General features: G+C 32.3%; 9 protein-coding genes across 9 annotated transcripts; 5 read left to right on the forward strand and 4 right to left on the reverse strand.

Moving 5' to 3' along the window:
• Nucleotides 1–1,502: 1,502 nt before the first annotated feature.
• On the reverse strand, nucleotides 1,503–1,900 carry LOC122506717 (histone H4). Its single transcript, XM_043619036.1, has one exon. It carries the CDS (start codon nucleotides 1,851–1,853, stop codon nucleotides 1,542–1,544), a length of 312 nt encoding a protein of 103 aa, XP_043474971.1. The 5' UTR covers nucleotides 1,854–1,900; the 3' UTR covers nucleotides 1,503–1,541.
• A 177-nt stretch (nucleotides 1,901–2,077) lies between these two features.
• Nucleotides 2,078–17,875, forward strand: LOC122506728 (histone H3-like). The gene is made up of 2 exons (XM_043619047.1): nucleotides 2,078–2,437; nucleotides 17,503–17,875. Exons 1-2 carry the CDS (start codon nucleotides 2,109–2,111, stop codon nucleotides 17,828–17,830), a joined length of 657 nt encoding a protein of 218 aa, XP_043474982.1. The 5' UTR covers nucleotides 2,078–2,108; the 3' UTR covers nucleotides 17,831–17,875.
• LOC122506648 (histone H1C-like) lies at nucleotides 8,114–9,003 on the forward strand. Its single transcript, XM_043618956.1, has one exon. It carries the CDS (start codon nucleotides 8,180–8,182, stop codon nucleotides 8,798–8,800), a length of 621 nt encoding a protein of 206 aa, XP_043474891.1. The 5' UTR covers nucleotides 8,114–8,179; the 3' UTR covers nucleotides 8,801–9,003.
• On the reverse strand, nucleotides 9,922–10,421 carry LOC122506684 (histone H2A-like). The gene has a single exon (XM_043619003.1). It carries the CDS (start codon nucleotides 10,347–10,349, stop codon nucleotides 9,975–9,977), a length of 375 nt encoding a protein of 124 aa, XP_043474938.1. The 5' UTR covers nucleotides 10,350–10,421; the 3' UTR covers nucleotides 9,922–9,974.
• LOC122506708 (histone H2B) lies at nucleotides 10,626–11,043 on the forward strand. Its single transcript, XM_043619027.1, has one exon. It carries the CDS (start codon nucleotides 10,626–10,628, stop codon nucleotides 10,995–10,997), a length of 372 nt encoding a protein of 123 aa, XP_043474962.1. The 3' UTR covers nucleotides 10,998–11,043.
• On the forward strand, nucleotides 14,296–14,956 carry LOC122506659 (histone H1A, sperm-like). The gene has a single exon (XM_043618978.1). The coding sequence runs from the start codon at nucleotides 14,356–14,358 to the stop codon at nucleotides 14,896–14,898; it is 543 nt and encodes a 180-aa protein (XP_043474913.1). The 5' UTR covers nucleotides 14,296–14,355; the 3' UTR covers nucleotides 14,899–14,956.
• Nucleotides 16,805–17,285, reverse strand: LOC122506674 (histone H3). Its single transcript, XM_043618992.1, has one exon. The coding sequence runs from the start codon at nucleotides 17,259–17,261 to the stop codon at nucleotides 16,851–16,853; it is 411 nt and encodes a 136-aa protein (XP_043474927.1). The 5' UTR covers nucleotides 17,262–17,285; the 3' UTR covers nucleotides 16,805–16,850.
• Nucleotides 17,876–20,331: 2,456 nt separating the features above from the next.
• Nucleotides 20,332–20,812, reverse strand: LOC122506707 (histone H2B). The gene has a single exon (XM_043619026.1). The coding sequence runs from the start codon at nucleotides 20,747–20,749 to the stop codon at nucleotides 20,378–20,380; it is 372 nt and encodes a 123-aa protein (XP_043474961.1). The 5' UTR covers nucleotides 20,750–20,812; the 3' UTR covers nucleotides 20,332–20,377.
• A 139-nt stretch (nucleotides 20,813–20,951) lies between these two features.
• LOC122506685 (histone H2A-like) lies at nucleotides 20,952–21,452 on the forward strand. The gene has a single exon (XM_043619004.1). The coding sequence runs from the start codon at nucleotides 21,025–21,027 to the stop codon at nucleotides 21,397–21,399; it is 375 nt and encodes a 124-aa protein (XP_043474939.1). The 5' UTR covers nucleotides 20,952–21,024; the 3' UTR covers nucleotides 21,400–21,452.
• Nucleotides 21,453–25,955: the final 4,503 nt, after the last annotated feature.

A 25,955-nucleotide genomic window follows, 5' to 3' on the forward strand; every position in this document is an offset into this window, starting at 1 on the left:
TCTTGATCCATTTCTTCGTGAACAGCTTTTTGTGGACTCATGCTCTGCTTTTTATTTTTATTTCTCGAGTGTTTGGCTTCATTGTTTTGATTTGGTGTGGTAAGTTTGCTCTCGACTTTACCTACGTTCGATTTGTCTACCTGCATCTTTTCTTTATTGTCACCAGGTGTCGCTAATTGCAACTTAACCTCTTTATTGTCCCTTTCAAGGAATTCCAACTCTTTATCTTTGTTTTTTAATTTTTTCGGTTGATGTTTGATTTGTCTATTGGGAGTGAAACTTGCACATCTTAAACGCTCTTTAATTTCTCTCTTTTCAGCTGGAGAGAAATTTATTAGCAATTGCGATAGGGACTCATTCTTCTCGTTCGACGACACACCGGGTGTATTTGAAAATGAATTATCACTGTCCGTATAATAGGGACTTTCCAATTGTTTTCTTTTTCTTAGATTCTCACTCGAATTATTTTCTTTTTTATCTTTGTCCGCATTGTTGCTCATTTTTTATTTTTATGAAACATTTTACAAAACTGCGTCATGACACCATTTGTCTGTTGCTGCCCGCCACAGTACTTTTTAAAAACCGTTTTTTTTCTTTTTATATTAAAATAAACACTGTATTTTATTAAAAAAATGCACTTTTTTATATAGTTTATAATTCAATCAAGATATTAATCAATTTACTTGACTTTTAAAGATCAAATTACGCGATAATGAATATCCGAAAGAGAGAACTACAATAGATCGATGCGCTCTCTATGGCGTCACAACGCGAAGTGTGCTTTACAACATGATGTGAGCGTTAACTGTGAATTGTACTTTTAGAAATGATATTTTTGAAGAATACTGAAAGAATTTGTTAAGGGGATACGCCACCCTGAAATTTTCAAAATATTGAATTCTATATTCTAACGAGTATTTTGAGATGTCTCAAAATACGTTTGACGCCTTTTTAATGACTTTCCACTTTCGAATGGTCTAGGTGCCCTTTCATGACTTACGAAGGGTCCTTCCTATTCATTGTGTCCCTTCCACTGTGATAGAATCTTGTTTCTAAAGGTATTTTGCACCTTAAGAAACATGTCATTCTTTGGCTCCGAGCTACAGAGTAAAAATTGTTGAGTTTTTTACGTAAATTTTAATATTAAATAGAAATGTTAAAAACTGTGTGCCCGTGTAGAAAGTATTAAATTTAAAAATCGGACCAACGCCGAGTATCCATCGCCAACCTGAGAACGCAGGAGACGACAAAGGAGGCCAAAAAATTAAAAAGAGCTCAACAAAAGGTCTTTTTGTATAGGGCGACTAAACTGATACTAAAAAAAATTGAATTTAAATTGACTACTTGTACCTACATGTAAGAAATAATTATACATACCAAAAAATATAAACAGTATTGTTTATAATGTAATATAAAAACGCCTTATACAGACGGCAGTAGCTAGAAATTAAAATGAATTGAAAAAAGAATTCCAACGTAAAACTATTTGGTGGCCCTGAAAAGGGCCGATTGTTTTTGTTTTGATGATGATAATGGGTAATTTAACCGCCGAAACCGTAAAGAGTACGGCCTTGACGCTTGAGAGCATAGACGACGTCCATGGCGGTGACGGTCTTCCTCTTGGCGTGTTCTGTGTAAGTGACGGCGTCACGGATCACGTTCTCAAGGAACACTTTCAAGACACCACGGGTCTCTTCGTAAATCAATCCTGAGATACGTTTCACTCCACCACGACGAGCCAAACGACGGATGGCAGGCTTGGTGATGCCTTGGATGTTATCACGCAACACTTTGCGATGGCGTTTTGCTCCTCCTTTTCCCAATCCCTTTCCTCCCTTACCGCGACCAGTCATTTTCACAGAGAATAAGGTTTACGTTCGAACAGAACAGAAAACAAACTCGGAATGATGCTAATCTGTGGAAAGTGCACAGTTTTATTCCCTCTGGAGTTCCACTGCTCCCCTCCACGATCTGACCAACCAATCAGGATGATAGTTTCCCCTTCCCGTTGACTAACTGGTGCAAGAGCTTCTGAAAGCTATAAATATGTGCGTTCATATCGCCGAAACCATTTTTCAGTTGTCCCTCGTACTCTGAACTTCTAAGCAATGGCTCGTACCAAGCAAACCGCGCGTAAATCCACCGGTGGAAAGGCACCGAGGAAACAACTCGCCACCAAGGCCGCTCGTAAGAGTGCGCCTGCAACCGGTGGAGTGAAGAAGCCCCATCGCTACAGGCCCGGAACCGTTGCTCTCCGTGAGATCCGTCGCTACCAGAAGAGCACCGAGCTCCTCATCCGCAAACTGCCCTTCCAACGCTTGGTCCGTGAAATCGCTCAGGACTTCAAGACCGACCTGCGCTTCCAGAGCTCCGCCGTGATGGCCCTCCAGGAGGCCAGCGAGGCCTACCTCGTCGGTCTCTTCGAAGACACCAACTTGTGCGCCATCCACGCCAAGAGAGTCACCATCATGCCAAAGGACATCCAATTGGCCCGTCGTATCCGAGGAGAACGTGCTTAATTTTTTTCGATCACACAAAACAATCGGCCCTTTTCAGGGCCAACAAATTTTCTTACGTTGAAATATTTTTAATTCTTATACAAACATATATATCTTACTACTCTCTATAAACGCTTTTTTGTATTAATTAAAAACCTGTTTTTAATCAAAATTTTGTAGAAGTAAATCATACTGCATATGCAGTGGTTAATTTTCAATAATACATTCAATGCAATATATAAAACTAGCTGTCGTACCCGTCTTCGACGGGTTGTAGTTTCTGATAATGCACTTAACAGTGTATCTACCAACCTAGAAAACCGGAAAATAGCCGGGAATTTGATTTGACAGGGAAAAAATAATAATTAGTTACTATTGTCTATTTCATTAGGAAAATAATACCATTTGAAACAGTGACCGACTTTTTATTATCAAAATAGTTATTTTTAACTAATTCAAATGCAGAAAACAATATTTCTCAATTTGTAGTACTTCAATCAATATAATGTATTAAAATCAATCTAAAATTTCCTCCAGTTTTTTGAGTTATAGTACAGTCTAATTCGAACTAATTGTATAGCAAGTAGATCCAGTTTTTCTCGGTTACATTAAATTCCCTGATATTTTACGTCTTTTCTGGTTGGTAGACACCCTGTTAAATGTATTATTAAAAAACACCCGTCGAATAAACCAGGAAAAATTTGGACAAAGCCGGAAAATGTTTTAAACCAAAATAAACACCGTGTTTAACTTTTGTCTTTACATTGATCAAGATATCTCTAAAAGTTAAATCAGAGAGCCCACAAATACTATTGAATTAAGCTTCATAGCAATTGGTATCAAGATAATTTTTTCAATTTTTTGATATTCAAAACATTTTTATACTTACATCTTCGTTATAAGAAAGTTTTTTAAAAATATTTTTATATTTCCATTTTAGTTACAAAGTATTATTTTTTGCAAAATTATGCTAAAATGTTAATAAATAACATGTAATACTCAACTATAGAAAGTTTAGAAGCAATCCATAAAAAAATATAAAATTTAGAAATTATTTGTGTTAAATAAATTCATTTATTAGAGTCAAGTATTTATTTAATTAATCCAATTAAGATTTATTTGATTTAACTAAATAAAATTATTTAAACGAAATAAATTTTTATTAGATCGAAATAAAAACTTTTAAATAAGATATTATATTACTATTAGGTATTAACGTAACTTACAATCATAGCCTTATCCGATTAAAAAATATTAACTTGAACGAAAGTTATGACATTTTTCCAAAAAATTCGAAAAATCAAAAAAATGCAAATTTTTTATCTTTTGTAAAATAAATGCAAAACTATCATTAGCTAACTTTTTCAGATAAATAAAACCCATTTCTACAATAAAATTTTTAAAAAAGACGTATTTGAAATTTTTTTTCGTTTTTTTAGATTAACTTTTTTCTAAGAAAATAGTGATTTTTAATCTTTAAGCAAGCTTTTCAGGAAAAGTTATTAAAGTTTTTTATTTAAAGATCAGTATGTTAAGTAAGAAATTTGCTACATTAAACCAAAATAATTAAGCTAAATGCCATAAAAAAGAAGAAAAAATGTTAAATTTTAAGAAATTCGGTTTTTTGAATTTTTGTTAATTTTCCATAATTTTAGATTTTTTACCGAAGGGTGGAGACTATTGAATAAGTAAAGTATTTTTTAAGAGCACAAAAATAATAAAGCTAAATGCCATAAAAAGAAGGAAAAATGTTGAATTTTAAGAAATTCATTTTTTTGCATTTTTGCTATTTTTCCATAATTTTAGATTTTTTTACCAAAGGGTGGAGATAACAAATTAGGTTAAGTATTTTTGAAGAGCCCAAAAATAATGAAGCCAAAAACCATAAAAGAGAAGAAAAAATGTTGAATTTTAAGAAATTCCGTTTTTTGAATTTTTGCTAATTTTCCATAATTTTAGATTTTTTACCAAAGGGTGGAGACTATTAAATATAAGTAAAGTATTTTTGAAGAGTACAAAAATAATGAAGCTTAATGATATAAAAGAGAAGAAAAAAATGTTAAATTTTAAGAAATTCGGTTTCTCGAATTTTTGATAATTTTTGATTTTTTGCTAAAGGGTGGAGACTATTCAAATAGTATAATTATACTACCGAAATAGCTAATGGTTACTAATTATTAATTTTCCGATGAAATTAAATTCCCGGGTATTTTTGATTTTCCAGATTGGTAGAAACATTGTTAAATGTATTGGTAGAAACTAAAACCCGTCGAAGACGGGTACAACAGCTAGTGCTATATATTATCAAAATTTTTAAAATTCAAAATTAATCTTTTGAAATAATTATTGTCATCAATTTTACTTAAATTTGATACAGGGTTAATTTTAGTATTTTTTATTACAATTTAGTCATCAGAATGAAATTTGAGTTTTTCATTTTTTGATCATTAATTAATATAATATAATAGCAATTTTGAATTCTGTGCAATATACTGACAAAAGTCTCATATTAATTATATGGATATTGTTAATATTCTGACCTAATAGAATTTTTTTAAGAAAGTAAACTTATGATTTCAACAACAAATTTTTATTGTTGACCTAAGAAATACAACCGTATAAAAATTAATTACAAAAAAATTTCAATTTTTAATTTTTTAATTTTTCAATATTTAAATCTAACACTTTTTATTTGTTATTCAAAATTTTATTATTCTGACGATTAAATCTTAATAAGAAACACTAAAATTAACCCTGTACCAAGTTTAAGTACAATTCACTAAAGTATATGAAAAAACTAAAAATTTCGAATTTTCGAATTTTTGAAAAAATGGCATAACTTTCGTCCATATTAATATTTTTTAATCTACTATCGCTAGGATTTTAAGTTAGGCTAATGCCTAAAAGACTGCCAAGTTTCACTTTAAACGATCGAACCTTTTTTCCGTGATACGCGGTCGAAAATTTGCGGACATACATACACACATACACACATACACACATATACACATAATTTTCTTAATAGTATTTTCGCATTCCTTAGAGTGTAAAAATAAGGAATATAATAGAAATTTTGAATTCTATGCAATGTACAGACAAAAGTCTGATTTTATTAATAAGGATATAACAGAGAGAAAACCTAGAAGTGAATTATTATTCGTTATTTGATTATTATAAATATTACTATTTAAATCACTGACTCTTCACTATTTTAAATTTAGAAAATATAGACAAATGACATAAAAATTTTTATTTATAACACTTATGTGGGCAGTGCCCATTCGTACATAAAGTACTAAAAGATTAGGTATAATGAAAATAAGTTTATAAATATGTTAAAAAATCGCAATCGAAAATTTTGCTAAAATACAATCCTTCCTCTATGAGGAAGCAATAACAGAGGACACAATAAATAATTAATTGAATTATCGAATTAGAAAAGGAAAAATAAACCCTTTCGAATAATGGCACAAATTAATACATTCATTTATTTAATAGAAGTCAAGTAAAGGGCCAAGATAATAATTTACATTCTACAATTCACTATAAATCATGACGTCATGATCGATATAAATTTACATTACCACTAACACACAACACACGAAATCATATAATTACATAAAATCATAAAATAATGACATTATAAAATATAAAAATAATTTGATAAAAGTTCCCGCGTATAACGAATGTTGTAGTGAAAATGTGCGAAAAAACTTTTTAACAGAATTGCTGAATGTAGATAACGGTGAAAATCTAAAAAAATTATTCTATTTTGTAAACAATTTAATAAAGATAAGAGCGTTTTGTTTGTGTGAATAGGGAGGAATGAGAAAAGAAGAAACACTTATGTAAAAAAAGGCTACAAGCCTATTGTTACATTACTTGTAAATAAAATAAAAATAAATAATAATAATTTGATAAAAGTTTAGTTATCATTCATTTCCTTATATTATTTAATCGAGAATATCTTATGTAGGTATTAATTTGTCTGTTTGTCGCTTCCTCTATTGCATTTTTCATCAAAAAAGGCTCAGTGACGGGAACATTGCTTCAACATCGTCATGAGGTCCAAATATATGCGTGATAATTGAAGGATTTGTTAATTAAAATACATCTCTTTCATCCTTATACTGAATTGATGTTTTGATGAATTTCCTTATGAGAAATATCCTTCCCTTTAGACGCAATTGTTCAATGAAATGTAACGCAAATTACATCAAGGCCAATAGACGGATATCGTTTCACCATATATAAATTCGCACACAAGTTACATGTCGAAAAACAATGCTTTTTCTTACAGAAGACGACGACATTTTTTAGGAAACCGCATAAGAATTCGTCAAAGTACGACAAAATTCGTAGCATCTTCTTATATTACACACATGTAAATATAAACTTTGCTCATACACCGAAACAAATATTTGCGATATTTTTATCGCTACAATTTTTAGTTTGCAATTTAAACAAATTTGTATACAAAAAGTTTTTATTTCTATTCCTTAGTATAATTTTATTCTTTTAAAAAGCTAAAAATGATTGAAATCCATAAGATTGATTGTTCGAAACAATGAAATAAAAGATAAAAAATTGCACAATATAAAACAATGATAAAAATTGAATTCACTCCACAATTTAGGATTCTAATATCAAATTTATTAAGTAATTATTTACTTTCCAAATTTGCGTAACGTAACGTAATTTTATATTGTAAATAACGTTCGAAAATATATTACCAATCCTAAACGTAAATTCATACGGGCCATAATTATTTTAAACATAAATTTTATTCTTTTACAATTTCATAGTTATTATTATTATTATTATTAAACATTCAATTAATAAATGTAAGGTTTTTATTTGTTTTTAATTGCACACAGTATAAAAGCTAAAAAAAAACTTTCAACTTTTTTCAAGCATAATACAGGTATACAAGAAAGTAAAAAAAATGATAATACTGCGTTAAACGGCAATCAAATATATATTTGACTGTTTTCAAATCCATCATTCAAAGTAAATTTCTATGACACAATAAAATATTCAAATAATTTATTAAATTTAATATAAATAATGTTGAAAAAATTGTTAAAAACTTTTTATTATTGATCTAGACAATGCACACTGTGCGTCTGCATTTTGTGCCGAAAGTAAGAACTCATACACAAACTGCAGGAACCGTACCTCCTTCAATTTATAATTCAAAGTAAAATAACTTTTCTATCCAGAAAGGGGGATAAATAGAGCATTAAATTTAAAGGCCAATTTTTAAACAAATCAATTTGTTCACTTGTTTTTTATAATTTTCTGAACTTGTTAAGAATGATCACTAAAAGCAGAGTCTTGAAAATTGATCATTTTTACCGAAAAACACAATGAAAGTGTTATGTTTTTCCTAATATAAGAAAACTAGAATAATCGTACAATTAAAATTCAATTTATTTGCAAGTGGAGAAGAACAATTAAAGATCAAAAAGGTGAATAAAATTTTGAATAGTGTACCCAAGTTACCGAGAATTCAAACGAGAGAAAGCCAACGAGCGCTGGGGTCTTTCTTCACCGTCCGTGCGTTTTACTATGTCGACGAGCGCAGGGAAATGTGTTTATTACTGTTTGAACGCTTGAGTTGAAAGCATCTCCAAGTTATTGAACATTTTTTGTAGTTTTTCGAAAACCGCTTTAGTAAAATGTCAGACAAGGTAGAATCCCCAGCTGTACCTGCAGTGGCAACTCCAAAGAAAGCTGCCAAGGCGCAGAAGCCCCGCGCCAAGGCCAGTCACCCGCCAGCGTCGGAGATGGTGAACGCGGCCATCGCCACTTTGAAGGAGAGAGGCGGCTCTTCGCTCCAAGCCATCAAGAAGTACATCGCCGCCACCTACAAAGTCGACGTCGAGAAGCAGGCTCCCTTCATCAGAAAGTACCTGAAGTCTGCAGTCGCCAGCAAGGCTCTGATCCAGACCAAGGGCAAGGGCGCTGCAGGGTCCTTCAAGTTGAACGTCGCCAAGGCCGAGGGCAAGGCCAAAGCCAAGCCCAAGACCAAGACTGCCGCCAAACCCAAAGCTGCTGCAGCACCAAAGGCCAAGAAAGCAGCTTCTCCGAAGAAGGCCGTGGCAGCCAAGACCAAGAAAGCCGTCGCCGAGAAGAAGAAGACCCCGAAGGTTGCGGCCAAGCCACCGAAGGCCAAGTCCACCACCGCCAAACCCAAGGTGACCAAGGCTGCTCCCAAGAAGGCGGCCAAAGCTTCGCCCAAGAAGGCGGCAGCGCCCAATGCGAAGAAGCCCGCGGCAAAGAGGGTTGCCAAGAAGTAAAGTGAAAAGAAGTTGATAGTGGATGATTGAGAAAACAAACGGCCCTTTTCAGGGCCACAACTTACTTTTTACGAAAGAATTTTCTTTGTCTCAAACATAAGTATTTAGAATAGTAGTCAACAAACTTCAATTTAATTCTTTTATATTTATCAAAATTTTAAAAGAGTACTACAATGGTCAATTCCACGTTACCTTTAAGTATACATTTTAAATTAGGATGGAAATATTTTTACTGACATTAAAATTATTTCCCCTGACAAAATTGTTGTATATTTTACGTAAATATAATATTGAATAAATTAAGAAATCGTTTTTGTTAATCAACGTTGTGGACTTCAACTTCGTGATTTTCGTAAAACTTCCAAACATGTTAATACCATTTTTTTAGAAAATATCCATGAATTTTTGCTAATTCGTTAAAATCTGTAAAAAATGATTTTAAAAAGTAGGTACTACAGAAATTCCGAAAATAACTATTTTTAACACATACGTTATTTATGGTATTTTCGACGCTGAATCCAAATTTGAAGTCAAATTTTAAAAATTCAGAAACCAAAATCCAATGTGGCTGCTAAAAACTAGACTATTTTGAAGGATACTTTTATTACATTAAATCTCAGGCACTATACATTATCTTATCAAAAAAATGTCTCACACAATTATATCAGGGTGGCCGCAAGATTGACTTTATCAATTTCCCTGACATAACAACGAAATTCCTTAACAAAAATTTTTTTGTTTAGAGCAAAAAATGTATTGCATGACCGTCTTAATTTCTTTAATTGCCCTGACAAAAAATTTTTTTTCCCCTGACTTTACTGACATGTGGCCACACTGTATATCAAACTGTTTTCGCGGTCGCTGATTACGAATAAGGTAAATAAATGTACACAATTACGGCCTAGTACGTTATTACGTACTATTTCCACCATTTTTTATATCAAAAAATAAAATAATTGAAATATTGTAAAATTTAATTAAAAACAATTATTTTTTTTTTTTAAGTATTTTGTTACAATTTTTGATGAATTTTCCAAATAATAGAATTATTAAAAATATTAGTTGTGCTTTTAAATATTATATAATGTAAAGAACATAGAATTCAAACGTAAAAATATTTGTTGGCCCTGAAAAGGGCCGATTGTTTTGTGTGAGGGTGAGTATGATGGATAATTTAAGCTTTCTTTTCGGTCTTCTTGGGCAAGAGAACAGCTTGAATATTAGGGAGAACACCACCCTGGGCAATGGTGACTCCAGAGAGGAGCTTGTTCAATTCCTCGTCGTTCCTGATGGCGAGTTGGAGATGACGGGGGATGATTCTCGACTTCTTGTTGTCACGAGCTGCGTTTCCGGCCAACTCCAAAACTTCAGCAGCCAAGTATTCCATCACAGCTGCGAGGTACACTGGAGCACCTGCACCAACACGCTCGGCGTAGTTTCCTTTGCGCAAAAGCCGATGGATACGACCGACTGGGAACTGGAGTCCAGCCCGGTTGGAGCGAGTCTTTGACTTTCCCTTGGTTTTGCCACCTTTGCCACGTCCTGACATTTTCGATTTAGTTTTAGGTTAACGAAGTAAGCACAACGAAGAATTCGAAGCGAATGATATTTTGCTCCAGAAATCCGCCTATTTACGCTCTCTCCACAGGTCACGCCCACAAGTACGCTCCCCTCTCTTTGTCGTGAGTGGCAGATGGTCGCAGTGAGTGCCCGCACCAATCAAAATGCCGCAGGCGGACATAAATACGGTGCCGCCAGTGTGCAAAATATCAATTTACCCTGAATTGCCTTTGTGTTCAGACGTACACTCTCTGAAAACTAACTAATGCCTCCTAAAGCCAGTGGCAAAGCTGTCAAGAAAGCCGGCAAGGCTCAAAAAAATATTACCAAGACCGACAAGAAGAAGAAGCGCAAGAGGAAGGAGAGCTATGCCATCTACATCTACAAAGTGTTGAAGCAAGTGCACCCCGACACTGGAGTCTCCAGCAAGGCCATGAGCATCATGAATTCGTTCGTGAACGACATCTTCGAGCGCATCGCTGCCGAATCCTCCCGCTTGGCACACTACAACAAGAGGTCCACCATCACCTCCCGGGAGATCCAAACTGCCGTCAGGCTTCTCCTTCCTGGTGAACTCGCCAAGCACGCCGTCTCTGAAGGCACCAAGGCTGTCACCAAGTACACCAGCTCAAAGTAAATTCTTGTCCACCCTCAACAAAACAATCGGCCCTTTTCAGGGCCAACAAAAAATTTTTACGAGAGAATTATTTAGTTCTAAACAATTATTACTGAACATTTTTTTACTGCCAGAATTTAGATATTTGTGTGTAGTATAAGAACTAACTTTCATGAAGTCACTTGTAGAAATTGAGTATATAATAGTATCTAGTTCAAGACATTTTTTTTATATTAATATAGAAACAGTGTATTTATGAATATATGTCTGCTGACAATAAAGAACTTTTTTATGTTGATTAAAACCTTAGTTTTGTCTAAAAAGTAAATGCTAATTTGATATAATAAAATAATACGAGTAAACGAATTGCAATAAACTATATATGTGGACGTCCACATGAAAAGGGCCCTTTATGGCACTATTGGAGTTATCTATATGGGCGTATTCCTGGCAAAATTTGGAAAATTTTGAGTGGTCTAAGAACTTTTTTGGTTAAAAATTCGCTGAGTTTCAAAGTTTAGAACGCCAGAAACGTCATTTCGAGAAAAACGGAATTAAAGATTGCGATACCAACTAATTGTTGTATCTCTGGTTCTTCTTGGAAGTTATTCAGACAATAATTGTTTCCAGTTCAGGGAACCTTGAAGATAAAAAACCAATAGGTTTTAAATTTTTAAAACCATCCCCCCCCCCCCTCTTAATTTTGAAAATACGAAAAATCGACAATATAGGCCCTTTTCTAAAAAGGACTGTTTTTCTATTAAAAAACCATTTTTTTAAAAGATTAATGATTAGGTACAATTTTATTGTGTCATTTGAAGAAAAAGAATAGATATTAAAATTATTTAAAATTTTTTGACAGTCTCTATTATGAAAAAATTTACGCAATATCTAAATTTTCATTTCGACAATTACGAAAAAAAGACTCTAGCATCAATATCTCTGGTTCTTCTCATATTAGAAGTTATTCAGATAAAAATTGTTTACAGTCCAGGACACCTTAAAGATGAAAAATCAAGAGGTTTTAAACTTTTCCACACCTCCATTTTTAAAATACGGATTACTTTTGCAAATGACCGACAAAATGGGCCCTTTTCATTTTTCTAAAGAACCAATGAAATCAAACAGTTAAATTATCGATTGATAATAAAAAATTTTTAAAAATTAAGATTTTGCTCCAAAATTACTAAATTGCGATTATCTCGAAAACTAGAACCGACAATAAGGGCCCTTTTCATGTGGACGTCCACATATATAGGTAAATATAATTTTATTGGATAAAGTTTTTAATTTAAAAAAAAGTCAACCCATCCAAGTACTAACCGCGCTCAATGTCGCTTAACTTTGGTGATCGGACGAGATTTTTTTTTAATAATTACTTTTTATTGTAACAAGTATATAATACATAGTAATCAACGAACATGCAACAAGAAATCGTCTAGCAATTAGTAACAATAAATTGGTCCATCGACAGCATACAAGCTGTACTCGTAGACGCGACAATAATAACGAAAAGTACACATGATCAAAGCATAACCCATTCAATTAGGAAATTGTTGAAATTGCAATAATTTTTTTTACATCGTCAATATTTTGTTTAAAAGGTGCTGATTGAAATGAATGATAGCACTCGCAGTGTACTCATTCTTTTTGATCTAATAAACATTTCAATATTTAGTTTTATACCCTGCTTTTATCACATCTGGGGTAATTAGACAAAAGCACGATTTTTTAGGAGTAATAATACATGAATAGAAGACATGGTTTATGTAAATTCCAGCTAACTACCGTAAACTGCGGGGCTATTAGGAACAAAATTCTGTTTTCGGGTGGAGTTGATGCTATCGGCGCCGTTTATCGATAAATTGTGTTACTTGCTTTTGAAAAATTGTTGCTGCGGTAACTAGCAATACTTTTCAATGCAATAATTGTGACTATTAATTATTTTGTGAACAATAGTAGCTTGTAAGTGACTAAATGTGTTTCAGTGAAGTTTCAAATGTGGAAAATATTTGATTGCTGAGGTAAGTTGATTTATTTTTAACTTCTCAAAGTGATTGTTTTTTATTAATGGGATTTCTTATGGGAAACTCTATTGAGTTCACTAAGTAATAAATATGTTTATTTTGTATTTTTATCACCTTATTTGGTTTCTAGTGTTCAAAGATAGTTCGAAATTGTAAAAGAGTGTTAAGACAGACTAGTCGCAAAAAACGACCAGTGATTCCATCATCGACCTCAACTGATGATACCAGCAACGTTTAAAACACACATTCGCTCTTCTAGTTTTGTTTCTACATTTGTTTTATATTCTGTGTTTACTTTTGAGCCCCATTTTGTAAGTTCGAAAAAATGCGTCTTTTTAGTCTTTTTTTCTTAAAATTCCAGCTTTGATCAAGACAATTATTTAACCCTTCAATGTGCTCGCCAAGATCAAGAAAAGAAACAAAAAATTAAGGCAATATTTCAATACACAAAAAAGTTGCAAGACTGTTCCTAATAGCTCCAGTTTACGGTATATTAAAAAGTAAAAAAGGTTTGAATTTCTTGATGAAATTGTCATTGTTGTAATGTGTGGACATTTTATTCGGAACAAATAAATTTATATTTGGCTGTGAGACAAGTATACATTTTCTGTGTGTGTTTTTATTAAATTTACAATTTCGTTTTACATAAAAAAGTATCACTTCACTGTTTTCATAGAAATTTTTATTTACTTAGTATTTTAATAATAATTTCTATTCGATTCTGGAAAAAAGAAATAAATGAAATTCAATATTTCATTGTTTTTTTTACATTTCAATGGACTGGTTCGCCAACATCATCAAATCACTAATTAGAATAAAGTACATAAGTACATAAATTGAAATAAAGAAATAAAACAAGTAAAAAATTAAAATTTTTCTATACAAAATATTTCTCGAGCCCTGGAAAACCTGGAAAAGTTATGGAATTTTATTGAATGAAAATCGTAGCAACCCTGCGTATTATTATATCAATCTTTACTAATGAAAGTCTTACAAAGTAATGTTCAAAATTTTGAAAAATATGTTTATTTACTCATCCACTTTCTATAAATCATAAAAAATTAATCAATTACATCTAAAACTTATTACAGTTATCAACCATTATTTTAGTGATTTAAAAGTTTATAAACAAATTATTATTTGTCTGTTAAAAATTTGAAATATAGTTCCAAGTTTGCCCAAGTTTAGAGAAATCGACGTTCATGTGCAATGGGGCCTTTCTTCACCGTTCGTGCGTTTTACTATATCGCCGCGAACCTGGAAATTTTTTCATTACAGCCTGACTAGTTGCATCGAGTGCATCCTAGAGTTAGTCTTCAATTTATAATCTAAACTAAAAATTCAATTTCAAAATGGCAGAGAAAGCAGAATCCACTGTTGCGCCTGCAGTTGCACCTTCCGAGGGAGCTGCAAAGTCGAAACAGCCTCGTGTGAAGGCCGCTCATCCGCCAGCATCAGAGATGGTCGTTGCAGCCATCACTCATTTGAACGAGAAGGGAGGTTCGTCTCTGCAAGCCATCAAGAAGTTCATTGCCGGCAAGTACGTAGTCGACGTTGAGAGGCAAGCTACTTTCATCAGGAAGTACCTGAAAGCGGCCGTCGCCAACAAGACCCTGATTCAAACCAAGGGAACAGGTGCTGCGGGCTCCTTCAAATTGAACGTCGCCAAGTCTGAGGGAAAAGCTAAGCCGAAAGCACCAAAGGCTAAGAAACCAGCAGTAGCCGAGAAGAAGAAGCCAGCAAAGGTCGCGGCCAAACCGCCAAAGGCCAAATCTACCGCTGCCAAACCCAAAGTTACGAAGGCTTCTCCCAAGAAATCCAAGGCACCTGCAGCTGCCAAGAAAGCTTCTCCGAAGCCCAGGAAGACTGCGGTTAAGAAAGTTGCAAAGCAGTAGATATAATGTTAATTCGGAGACATTTTCGCTGCTCGTCTATATCAATCGGCCCTTTTCAGGGCCACCAAACATTTTTACGAAGGAATTTATTTTGTTTCTCTCTTTTTCAACATTTCAGCTATAATAAAAAATATAACGGGTATATCACATGTCTGGCAAAATTAAAAAATTCACTGAATTTTGTCAGGGTCACTCATGACTCGACATGATATTAGTAGTTTACATCTATTATTTATTTTATTATTATTTTCACTTTACTATTTTCTTATTTTTGTTATTGACTCCAACGTTTTCCAACGTTTATAGGTTTAACGTGAAAATGGACAATTTTTATTTTTATTTTTATGACGATTTGAAAAAGATGATGTAAACTATATCACTGATTTATTTCGGTAAGAAATTTTAAACTCTCTTTATTTTGTATTTATTTTGTGTTTATTATAATTTCATAATTTTGTATTTATATTTTGTAAACTCGTTTATTATTTTTATATTTTTTATATATTGTTTTTATAGACTCCCTGAAGAGGAAATCACTTGTTTGCAAGTAGAGACCTACACTTTGTGCGAAGCGCATAATCGCATAAATTTCAAAAATTGAAAGAAAGTTTTACGTTTTATCATGTTTATGAATAAAATAAAATAAATTTAACGTGTCATCAAAACGCATAATTTTTTTTCATCGCACAATTTTTTAATTCTCGCATAATTTTATTTTTTGTGCAAGAAATATAAAAATATTCCACAGTCTAAATCTGAATTAACGAAATTCAACCCTAGTTGTAATTTTCAAAAAATGGGTTTTTTTTTCTTGTATTTTTTTTAAGTTTACCCACACAGCACCGAAAATTTCCTAAATATTTACTAAAAATTTACTTGCAAACTTGGAATTATTCACTTGCAAAGTTTAGTGAAAATTCTGCAAAAATATCTTTTTACAGCTAAGAACCCACAGTTTTTTTTAGAAAAAATCGATACGTTAAATTTCAGTGGTTGTCATTTTGTCAAAAAAGAATTTTTTTATTACTTCTTATGAATATAGAGAATAAGTTGCTTTATTTAAAAATGTTGGTGGTTTTTCTTAAAAAAAATTCATGCAAATGATCAATTTTTGTAGCCTACAACTTATTTTATTATTATTATTTATATTTAATTTAATAGGTATATATTATATTATTCTAGCTATATATATTAGTTTAAAATGCATCTTTTAATTAACCTTATGTTAAAAGCTTTATTTTGGTCCTTAATAACGTTTTTCTTTCAAAAGCATCAATTTTGCACTTTTTGATTTTTCAACGCATAATAATCAGTTTTTCAGGGCATAATCCAGTAATTTTCAGTGTCATAAAATACTGTCCTTATTTGCAAGACAAACAATTTCATAAAATTTCTAATAATTTGAAAATACGTACATATATAAGTAATTTTCAAAAAAGGAATAAAAATGTTTCAAAATGCTAACTTATTCAGAATGTTTAATTAAAATTTTGTACAATTCAACTTTCCTATAAAACTTTTTGAAGCTCAATCTATATTAGTAATATTAATTTAACATTGTAAAATATAACAAATAGTTACTTATAAATTATTGTAAAAAAACAGATTATTTATTTTTACATTTTTCCAGTTCTTGTCATAAAATTCCCTCACTATTTCTTGCATAGTCTATAATTTCTATATTTGTATTAGCTATAAAAATAATTAATCTCATAGTAGAAAGCCAGTTATCCAAATATAGTAATACTTTTAATAATAAAATAGTGAATAACCATTTATCAGTTACATTCACTTGTAGGTTTCGTCAAAATAACAAACTCTTTCGATGAAAAGAAAAAAGGTTGTTTATAGAATAGTAAGGCATGTTTTTATAAGAATTAAAAATATTTCAACGTAATAAAATGTGTTGGCCCTGAAAAGGGCCGATTGAGTTTTGAGAGTGGTAGGGAAATTTAAGCACGTTCTCCTCGGATGCGACGAGCCAATTGGATGTCCTTTGGCATGATGGTGACTCTCTTGGCGTGGATGGCGCACAAGTTGGTGTCTTCGAAGAGACCGACGAGGTAGGCCTCGCTGGCCTCCTGGAGGGCCATCACGGCGGAGCTCTGGAAGCGCAGGTCGGTCTTGAAGTCCTGAGCGATTTCACGGACCAAGCGTTGGAAGGGCAGTTTGCGGATGAGGAGCTCGGTGCTCTTCTGGTAGCGACGGATTTCACGGAGAGCGACGGTTCCGGGCCTGTAGCGATGGGGCTTCTTCACTCCACCGGTTGCAGGCGCGCTCTTTCTCGCGGCCTTGGTGGCGAGTTGTTTCCTTGGTGCTTTACCACCGGTGGATTTTCGCGCGGTTTGCTTGGTACGAGCCATTGCTTACAAGTTCAGAGTACGAGTGACGACTGAAAATAACGGTTAGCGCGGTAAAAGCGCACATATTTATACATCTCAGAAGCTCTTGCACCAGTTAGTCAAGAGGAAGGGGACACTAACATCCTGATTGGTCAGTCAGATTGTGGAGGGGAGCAGTGTAACTCCAGAGGGAATAAAACAGCGCACTTTCACCGACTTAGCATCATTCCGAGTTTGTCTTCTGTTCTGTTTGAACGTAAACTTTATTCTCTGTGAAAATGACTGGTCGCGGTAAGGGAGGAAAGGGATTGGGAAAAGGAGGAGCAAAGCGCCATCGCAAAGTGTTGCGTGATAACATCCAAGGTATCACCAAGCCCGCCATCCGTCGTCTGGCTCGTCGAGGTGGAGTGAAACGTATCTCAGGATTGATTTACGAAGAGACCCGTGGTGTCTTGAAAGTGTTCCTTGAGAACGTGATCCGTGACGCCGTCACTTACACCGAACACGCCAAGAGGAAGACCGTCACCGCTATGGATGTCGTTTATGCTCTCAAACGTCAAGGCCGTACTCTCTACGGTTTCGGCGGTTAATTTTTCCATCATCGTCATCATCAACAAACAATCGGCCCTTTTCAGGGCCACCAAATCTTTTTTACGTTTGAATAATTTTTTTCATTAACATAGTTTTATGATAAAAGCATTATAGTGCAATCCATCAGTGTGTATATAATATAGTAAATCATGTCTACACCTACATTCTAGCCTTATTTGATGCATAATGCACTTGTTGGGCTAGCAATTATAACTATTTTGTATTAGTTGCAAACAATATGAAATTTACTTTTTTTTATATAGTAAATTCAACCTCTGAAAGTTGTTACATTTATGTAGTAATGTAGTTAAAACAACTTTTTTTTACTAAGTAGTTGCAGAGAAAGAAATAAATTTACACATTTGTTCTTTTTGACGAAATATATGAGCCGCCGGATAGTAAAATCACGCATAAAATTTCCTCAGGCGTCTGATGGTTGAAAAATCGATGGTCATAAAAAAAATTTTTGAAATCACTTCCTTATTGGAAATTTGATTCCCCATATTTTTTCTTCTATAAAAAAAAATTGATAACTTCGAGAAAAATGCAAAAAACTGGATTCTCTGAAAATACATTTTTAATTAAATTTTTGACTTTAACTCGCTCTAAAACATAAAGTTATGAATATTTTCTTTTTATATTTACAGGGAGTATAGTTTAAACTATCCTTAAGACAACAAACTTTGGACCGTTTAATAAATATTATTAAAAAAAAACTATTTTCTGACAAATGCGCGCGGCTAAAACAAACAATCTTGAGACTTAGCATTGTCAACTCAACACATAGGCTAGACTCCTGACTCGCGCGCATTTGTCAGAAAATAGTTTTTTAATAATATTTACTAAACGGTTAATCCTAGAGTAAAACTGCTTGGCAAAAATATTTATTATACCTTAATGAACATTTTCTTCACTGGAAGTTTTCGATTACTAAAAATTTTTCAGATAAACAAAGTCCTCAAACATTGTAAATAATAATTTTGACACTGTGTATGGAAAGAAATAATAACTTTTTTTAATCAAAATATTTTACTTCTTGCCAAAGTTTGTTGTGTTTAAACTATACTCCCTGTAAATATAAAAAGAAAATATTCATAACTTTATGTTTTAGAGCAAGTTAAAGTTAAAAATTCAATTAAAAATGTGTTTTCAGAAAATTCATTTTTTTGCATTTTTCTCGAAAATGGTAAGAGTTATCAATTTTTTTTTATAGAAGAAAAAATATGAGGAATCGAATTTCTAATAAGGAAGTGATTTCAAAAAATTTTTTTATGACCATCGATTTTTCAACCATCAGAGGCCAACACTCAAACGCATGAGGAAATTGTATGCGTGATTTTACTATCCTGCGGCTCATATATACTGCAACTGGAGATTTGAAAAAATAATTGATTCTAAGAAGTGCGGAAGTCGACATCACTAATAAGGCTTCCTTTGAGAGAAAGCAAAATTTCTTCAAACTAAGTGAATTTCAAATTGAAAGCTACTAATGTACTGATTTGAAAATGCGTGAAAATAAAAAAAGACGTTATTTACAAGAAAGAGTATTATAAACAGTTTGCTCATGTACTAATGTAAAACTTTTAGAACACTTGAGTTTACAGGCAACGGCCACACCACGATGAAAAAACCAGTTCTCGTCAATGATCAGTTTTCTTAAGCCCTTTCTGATCGATAAAAAGCAAATTGAATATTTCTCCTGGGAATTAGAAAAAATATCTTTAATATAGAATAAAAATATTAACTAATATATGCATTCGTGGGCATAAAATATTGTACGCGACTTCGAGAGCTTTGTATTAGCCAGTAAGTCCTTTATAATAATGTAAAAATGATTTCATCGTTTATTGTGAAACCTTGTATTATTATTAATTTTGGCAATAAATAAACAATTACAAATGCAAAAAAAAAAAAAACCAGTTCTCGTCCGATCACTGAAGTTAAGCATCTTTGGGCGCGGTTAGTACTTGGATGGGTGACCGCTTGGGAATACCGCGTGCTGTTGGCTTTTTTTTCTTTTTAATAAAAGTTACAATAATTTTATTTCCGAAGCCTTTTTAACATGTCTCCAATAGGACTTGTGTGTAAGAAAACGAAATTTTCGTGGTTTTTTTCGAACTCTTAGAAATTTTTTAAAAATAGTGTCAGAAAGTACATATTATTTCTATGATTATATGCATTTCAAAAATTTTAAGACCTTACATCTCAAAAAGAGAATACAACATTACATTTTTTCTTAGAACAGCTAACATCAAATTTCTTTTATAAAATTAAATACATTAATCACTAAGTTATCAGGTGGGAAAAATTGAAAAAAGAGAAAGTATACAGTGTAAGAAATGTCAGACATTGGGGCATGTATAGCTTCGAATTGTTTCTTAGAATATAGATGTGTAAAATGTATCGATAACCATGCACCGGGCTAAGAAAAATAAGAACACTTTGCATACACAAACATTGTTGTTATAGAACCAAATAATTCTTTCGTAAAAATTTTTTGTTGGCCCTGAAAAGGGCCGATTGTTTTGTTGAGGGTGGACAAGAATTTACTTTGAGCTGGTGTACTTGGTGACAGCCTTGGTGCCTTCAGAGACGGCGTGCTTGGCGAGTTCACCAGGAAGGAGAAGCCTGACGGCAGTTTGGATCTCCCGGGAGGTGATGGTGGACCTCTTGTTGTAGTGTGCCAAGCGGGAGGATTCGGCAGCGATGCGCTCGAAGATGTCGTTCACGAACGAATTCATGATGCTCATGGCCTTGCTGGAGACTCCAGTGTCGGGGTGCACTTGCTTCAACACTTTGTAGATGTAGATGGCATAGCTCTCCTTCCTCTTGCGCTTCTTCTTCTTGTCGGTCTTGGTAATGTTCTTTTGAGCCTTGCCGGCTTTCTTGACAGCTTTGCCACTGGCTTTAGGAGGCATAGTTAGTTTTCAGAGAGTGTACGTCTGAACACAAAGGCAATTCAGGGTAAATTGATATTTTGCACACTGGCGGCACCGTATTTATGTCCGCCTGCGGCATTTTGATTGGTGCGGGCACTCACTGCGACCATCTGCCACTCACGACAAAGAGAGGGGAGCGTACTTGTGGGCGTGACCTGTGGAGAGAGCGTAAATAGGCGGATTTCTGGAGCAAAATATCATTCGCTTCGAATTCTTCGTTGTGCTTACTTCGTTAACCTAAAACTAAATCGAAAATGTCAGGACGTGGCAAAGGTGGCAAAACCAAGGGAAAGTCAAAGACTCGCTCCAACCGGGCTGGACTCCAGTTCCCAGTCGGTCGTATCCATCGGCTTTTGCGCAAAGGAAACTACGCCGAGCGTGTTGGTGCAGGTGCTCCAGTGTACCTCGCAGCTGTGATGGAATACTTGGCTGCTGAAGTTTTGGAGTTGGCCGGAAACGCAGCTCGTGACAACAAGAAGTCGAGAATCATCCCCCGTCATCTCCAACTCGCCATCAGGAACGACGAGGAATTGAACAAGCTCCTCTCTGGAGTCACCATTGCCCAGGGTGGTGTTCTCCCTAATATTCAAGCTGTTCTCTTGCCCAAGAAGACCGAAAAGAAAGCTTAAATTATCCATCATACTCACCCTCACACAAAACAATCGGCCCTTTTCAGGGCCAACAAATATTTTTACGTTTGAATTCTATGTTCTTTATATTAATATTTAAAAGCAGAACCAACATTTTTTTTTATATATCAATAGAATATAGTAACTATTATTGAACGTGTGAGTTTTGAACAATATCAGGGTTGCTACAGAACCTGGAAGAGTCAGGGATTTTTTAAAATGGTCTGGAAAAGTCAGGGATTTTTTTAAAAAAAAAAAAAGGTCTGGAATACCTGGAAATGCCTGGAATTTTATTCCACTTAATATTTTTTACTACATTTTTTCTTTTAAAAAATGATGTCCTGGAATTCTTGGAAATGTCTTGAATTTTCCATATTTTGCTTTTAAATATTCAATAATTTAAAAATTTTACTCAAATTTAAAAAAATAATTTTTTTGATCCTTTAAAAAATAATTTTAATTTGTCGTTTGAGAATCTGATATCTATATATAATATTAATTTTGAACTCTTTTTATAATAAAATAAATATTTTTGTTCAAGTATAGGTTAATTTAAATTATGTTAATCGTAATATGAAATAATATTACACATGTAAATGTCCTGGAAAAATAAAAAATCTGTCCTGGAATGTCCTGGAATTTTAAGTCATATTTTCAGTAGACACCCTGTCTGTGCTTTAATAATCAAATAGAGATAATCTGACGTGAATATTTTTATAATACAGAAAAATTCTAATTTATTATTATTAGGCCAATTTTTCTTCAAAAATTGCTCTAATTTATAATGTTCAAAAGGTGACCTGGAAATTTATCAGATTTGTTACTGGAAAAGTCATCAGGGTGTCTAGCGAATTATGATTTTCAAAATTCCGGATTTCCCGGACCTAAAACTAAATTATTCCCGGATTTATTTTTAAGACATTAATGACTATACTATAAAAATTTCATAATTTTTTATAAATACAGTGGAAACTGAATTATCCGAACTAATTCAGGTAGGATCTGGTTCAGATAATCAAAAGTTCGAATAATAGAAATTGCAATTATTTTTGTTTATATTTGTGGATAAATGATTGTTTCGGAATTATTTTGTAATATCCAATGGCATTTATGTCTTCTTTTAGATATTTACATTAAAAGTCACTGAGGTTCAACTGCAATAAGTTAAAAACATTAGGATTTATATTTAAACTTTCAATTTAAGACTTTAAAATGTTAAAAACTTATGCATCAATTATATAAATAATAATAATAATAATAATAATATACGGTCAATTCTACGTCACAAGTATATTTTATTTATTCCATTTAGAAAAAAGGTATACGTATCCTTTATTTTTCTATTCTACAGGGGACCAAAATATTTTTTGCAAACTATCCTTATTATTTGTAAGTATGTATTAGATAAGTAAAATCCTAAAACTGTTCTTGGCACATTTATCTAACTTCAATAGTTTTAGAGTTATAGATACAGTCAACTCTATGAATAGTGCCGCAAAATGTTTGTATATTTCTCTCTTAGGGGAAACTCGAAATTCAGAAGCCGTGCTAGAGTCGCTAAAGTGGGGATAGAGCTCGAGCGAGAAAGATGAGAAGTGGCACTATTGATAGCGGCACTATTCGTAGAGTTGACTGTAATTGAAAATAAGTCTACTTTTAAAAAATCAAAAATTTGGTTACCTATAAAAAATGAAAAAATAGATTTACAATAATATATTTTTATCTTATTTGAAAATGTGGACTGAAATTTAACGTGAAATTGCCATATATCTTTCTTAAATTTTTGAAAAATATAAGACATGACAAAAGGTTTTGAAATTTTTACCACATTTAAAGGGCACCCGAAGAAATATTTCCTCAAAATTTGAAGAAAATCTGTCGAAAATTAATTTTTAAAAGAGTAGTAGCCGGAGAACTACCTTAAATTGAAATTTTTTTATAGATTTTAATGAATTAGCGAAACTTTCCAAAAATTCCCGGATATTTTTTTCATTTCCCGGCAAATTCCCGTTTTTCCCGGACGTTAGACACCCTGGTCATGGAAATTTAAAAACAGACTTCTGTAGCAACCCTGAATATTTTATCTGCGCCTTTGTGATTCACAGAATGGAAGTATTCCAGTCAAAAGAGTATATATGTTATAAAAAATAATTATTTATTATAAACAAATTAAAAACAAAACATGTTCTGGATAATATAACCATATTCAATTTCATAAATAAGAACTTAAAGAGAATTTATTAAGGATTGCATATCAAAAAGATAAAATTGTTTCAAGCAAATATTTTATAAATTATGAATTTTTTGCAAGCTCCGTCTGACAAATGTCGAGTGTCCCGCTGTGCACGCTTTAACTTGTTTAATTTTGAAGGTTTTCTTTCATAATTTTTTCAATTTTTGTTTGTATGTCTTGAACTTACATTAAACTGGAATACTTGTTTATAACAATATTAGGTAGTAATATATTATTTTATTTATGTATTCTATTTTAAGTTTATTATTTAATTGTTTTCAGTTGGATATTTCTCGCTTCCAGAAAAACAAGTTTTAACTAATTTTTTTTGTATTATATAATTTTAAAAAAATTTTAATTTCCTTGTAAACTTCCGTACCCATTAAAATCAAAAAGTAGTAATACAATATATTTTACTACTAAACAGACTAAAATTTTTAAGGACTGTTTTAATGCAATTTGCTCGGTAAGCATAATGTGGTAAAATTTTGTTTAAATTACGTGAAGGTAAAAATAAATTTTACCCAAACTGAAAAGATTTTTATAAAATTTCTTTTATAAAAAAAATTACATTTTGTAATTTATATTGTAAAATAAATTTTTTAAAATTATTATTATTATTGAATTTTTAGGCTCTAAACAATTTTTAATAATAAATTGTAAAAAAATCCCATTGTGCCACGTGCGTGCGACCTGCACGGACAGCTTAATTATTTTTTTGGACCCATCAAACTTGTCAGGCCCACTCTGAAACTTTTTGCAAAACCTTCTTATCATTTCCAGGTATGTTTTAAAAAAAGAAAATTAATTTATGTTTATAAAATTTTTTTATTTTTTTACTAAAAAATGAAAAAAAAAAAATTTTCTTATGATTATTCAAAAGTAGAGAGAAAAACAAAACTTTTTTTCTCTTGTCAAAAAATGAAAAGAAGCAATATTTTTTGAGTTATCTGACATTAAAAATATACCTACATTTAAAAAGCGAAAATTTTGAAAATTCATAACTCAAAAATTTGGCCTCCAAAAAAATAATAAAAAAATACGTATCTATTTTTTTTCAATACAGAATAGAAAAAAAATATTTTTGGCCGATTTTAAGAGGTCGACTGAAATCTCACGTGGAATTACCCATATGTATTCAAAGTTTTTTTTTACTTTTAGTACGAAAGTTTTCAGGCCCAGAATGCAAAAAGTTTGTTTACCAAGTGCAAAATTTTCCTTTAGTATGTCGTATACATTATTTATGTATTTTAGTGTATCTCCGAATATGATCTGGAACAAAGTCGGGAACTGTAGAAGAATATTATATTTTCGTAAAATATACAGTTATTATTAAAATATAAATAAATCTCTACCCTTTTAATAAATTTTTGTGGCAGTACTTTTGCTTCATTCTTTTTTTGAAAAACTTTATTCGTTGATAAACGTTGTGGACTTCAACTTGGTGTCAAAGTGTGAAATACCACACTCAAACACCTTACATTAATTAAAAGCTAACAACTTCGCATACATTTTCTTTATTCATGAAACATATTATTTATTTTTTATTGTCTAGATTTGGGTCAGATAAATCCTTGGGAAAATTTAGAAAAATGGGTTATTATTTTAAATATTAATTTCATTTTTCTTACATTTTTTATTCATTTAGAACTGAAACTGCAATTAAATTTCAGTTTTGTAATACTTTGAGGAATTCCCAGTTAGGGCCAAGTTGGGTTGACCCAAAATTTTGTTAAATAACATCAGTAGAATTTCACTGAAGAACAGTTCAAAATTATTGAAATTTCAGTCATTTTCCACTGATTGGCCAATTAAAAAGTAAATGAAATTTCCAATATGAGTGACAGAAATTTTCAGTAATTTTTTAATTGGCAAATCAGTGAAAAATGACTGATATTACAGTAATTTTTAACTGATTTTCAGTTAAATTCTATTGATTCAAATCGCGAGAATAGAGTCACTTGATTCTCAGTCAAATTCAGATTTATAGAGAGTTGATTCAATAATTGTATGTAAAGATGCACACTAGAGCTGTGCAAAATTCGAACAGAACCGAGTTTTGTTCGGTTTTGGGGCAGTTATTTTTGAGCAGTAATAAATTAGCACAAACGCGCTGAAAAACATTTTTTTTTTCAATGTAATAGAAAATATTGGTTGTAGTGTTGCAGACACTAATTTTTTTCCCCTAAGAAGACGGACACAATAGACTTTTTTATGTCTATATACAAAGAAATGTATTGTATATTCAGGGTGGCCACAATTTCCCTGACAATTTACTGACATTAAAATTACTTTACCTGACAAAATTCTTTTTACAGGAATA

The sequence above is a fragment of the Leptopilina heterotoma genome, unplaced genomic scaffold (genome assembly GCF_015476425.1).
Source record: "Leptopilina heterotoma isolate Lh14 unplaced genomic scaffold, ASM1547642v1 Lhet_43, whole genome shotgun sequence".
In the NCBI taxonomy this organism is placed as follows: domain Eukaryota; kingdom Metazoa; phylum Arthropoda; class Insecta; order Hymenoptera; family Figitidae; genus Leptopilina; species Leptopilina heterotoma.

Excerpts from the sequence above, each read along its gene's own strand:
- LOC122506717 (XM_043619036.1), bottom strand. The coding sequence starts at position 1,853 with ATGACTGGTCGCGGTAAGGGAGGAAAGGGATTGGGAAAAGGAGGAGCA.
- LOC122506728 (XM_043619047.1), top strand. The coding sequence starts at position 2,109 with ATGGCTCGTACCAAGCAAACCGCGCGTAAATCCACCGGTGGAAAGGCA. Across the intron at positions 2,438-17,502 it reads CTCTTCGAAGACACCAACTT|TTTATTCTCTGTGAAAATGA; the intron begins GTGCGCCATCCA and ends TTGAACGTAAAC.
- LOC122506648 (XM_043618956.1), top strand. The coding sequence starts at position 8,180 with ATGTCAGACAAGGTAGAATCCCCAGCTGTACCTGCAGTGGCAACTCCA.
- LOC122506684 (XM_043619003.1), bottom strand. The coding sequence starts at position 10,349 with ATGTCAGGACGTGGCAAAGGTGGCAAAACCAAGGGAAAGTCAAAGACT.
- LOC122506708 (XM_043619027.1), top strand. The coding sequence starts at position 10,626 with ATGCCTCCTAAAGCCAGTGGCAAAGCTGTCAAGAAAGCCGGCAAGGCT.
- LOC122506659 (XM_043618978.1), top strand. The coding sequence starts at position 14,356 with ATGGCAGAGAAAGCAGAATCCACTGTTGCGCCTGCAGTTGCACCTTCC.
- LOC122506674 (XM_043618992.1), bottom strand. The coding sequence starts at position 17,261 with ATGGCTCGTACCAAGCAAACCGCGCGAAAATCCACCGGTGGTAAAGCA.
- LOC122506707 (XM_043619026.1), bottom strand. The coding sequence starts at position 20,749 with ATGCCTCCTAAAGCCAGTGGCAAAGCTGTCAAGAAAGCCGGCAAGGCT.
- LOC122506685 (XM_043619004.1), top strand. The coding sequence starts at position 21,025 with ATGTCAGGACGTGGCAAAGGTGGCAAAACCAAGGGAAAGTCAAAGACT.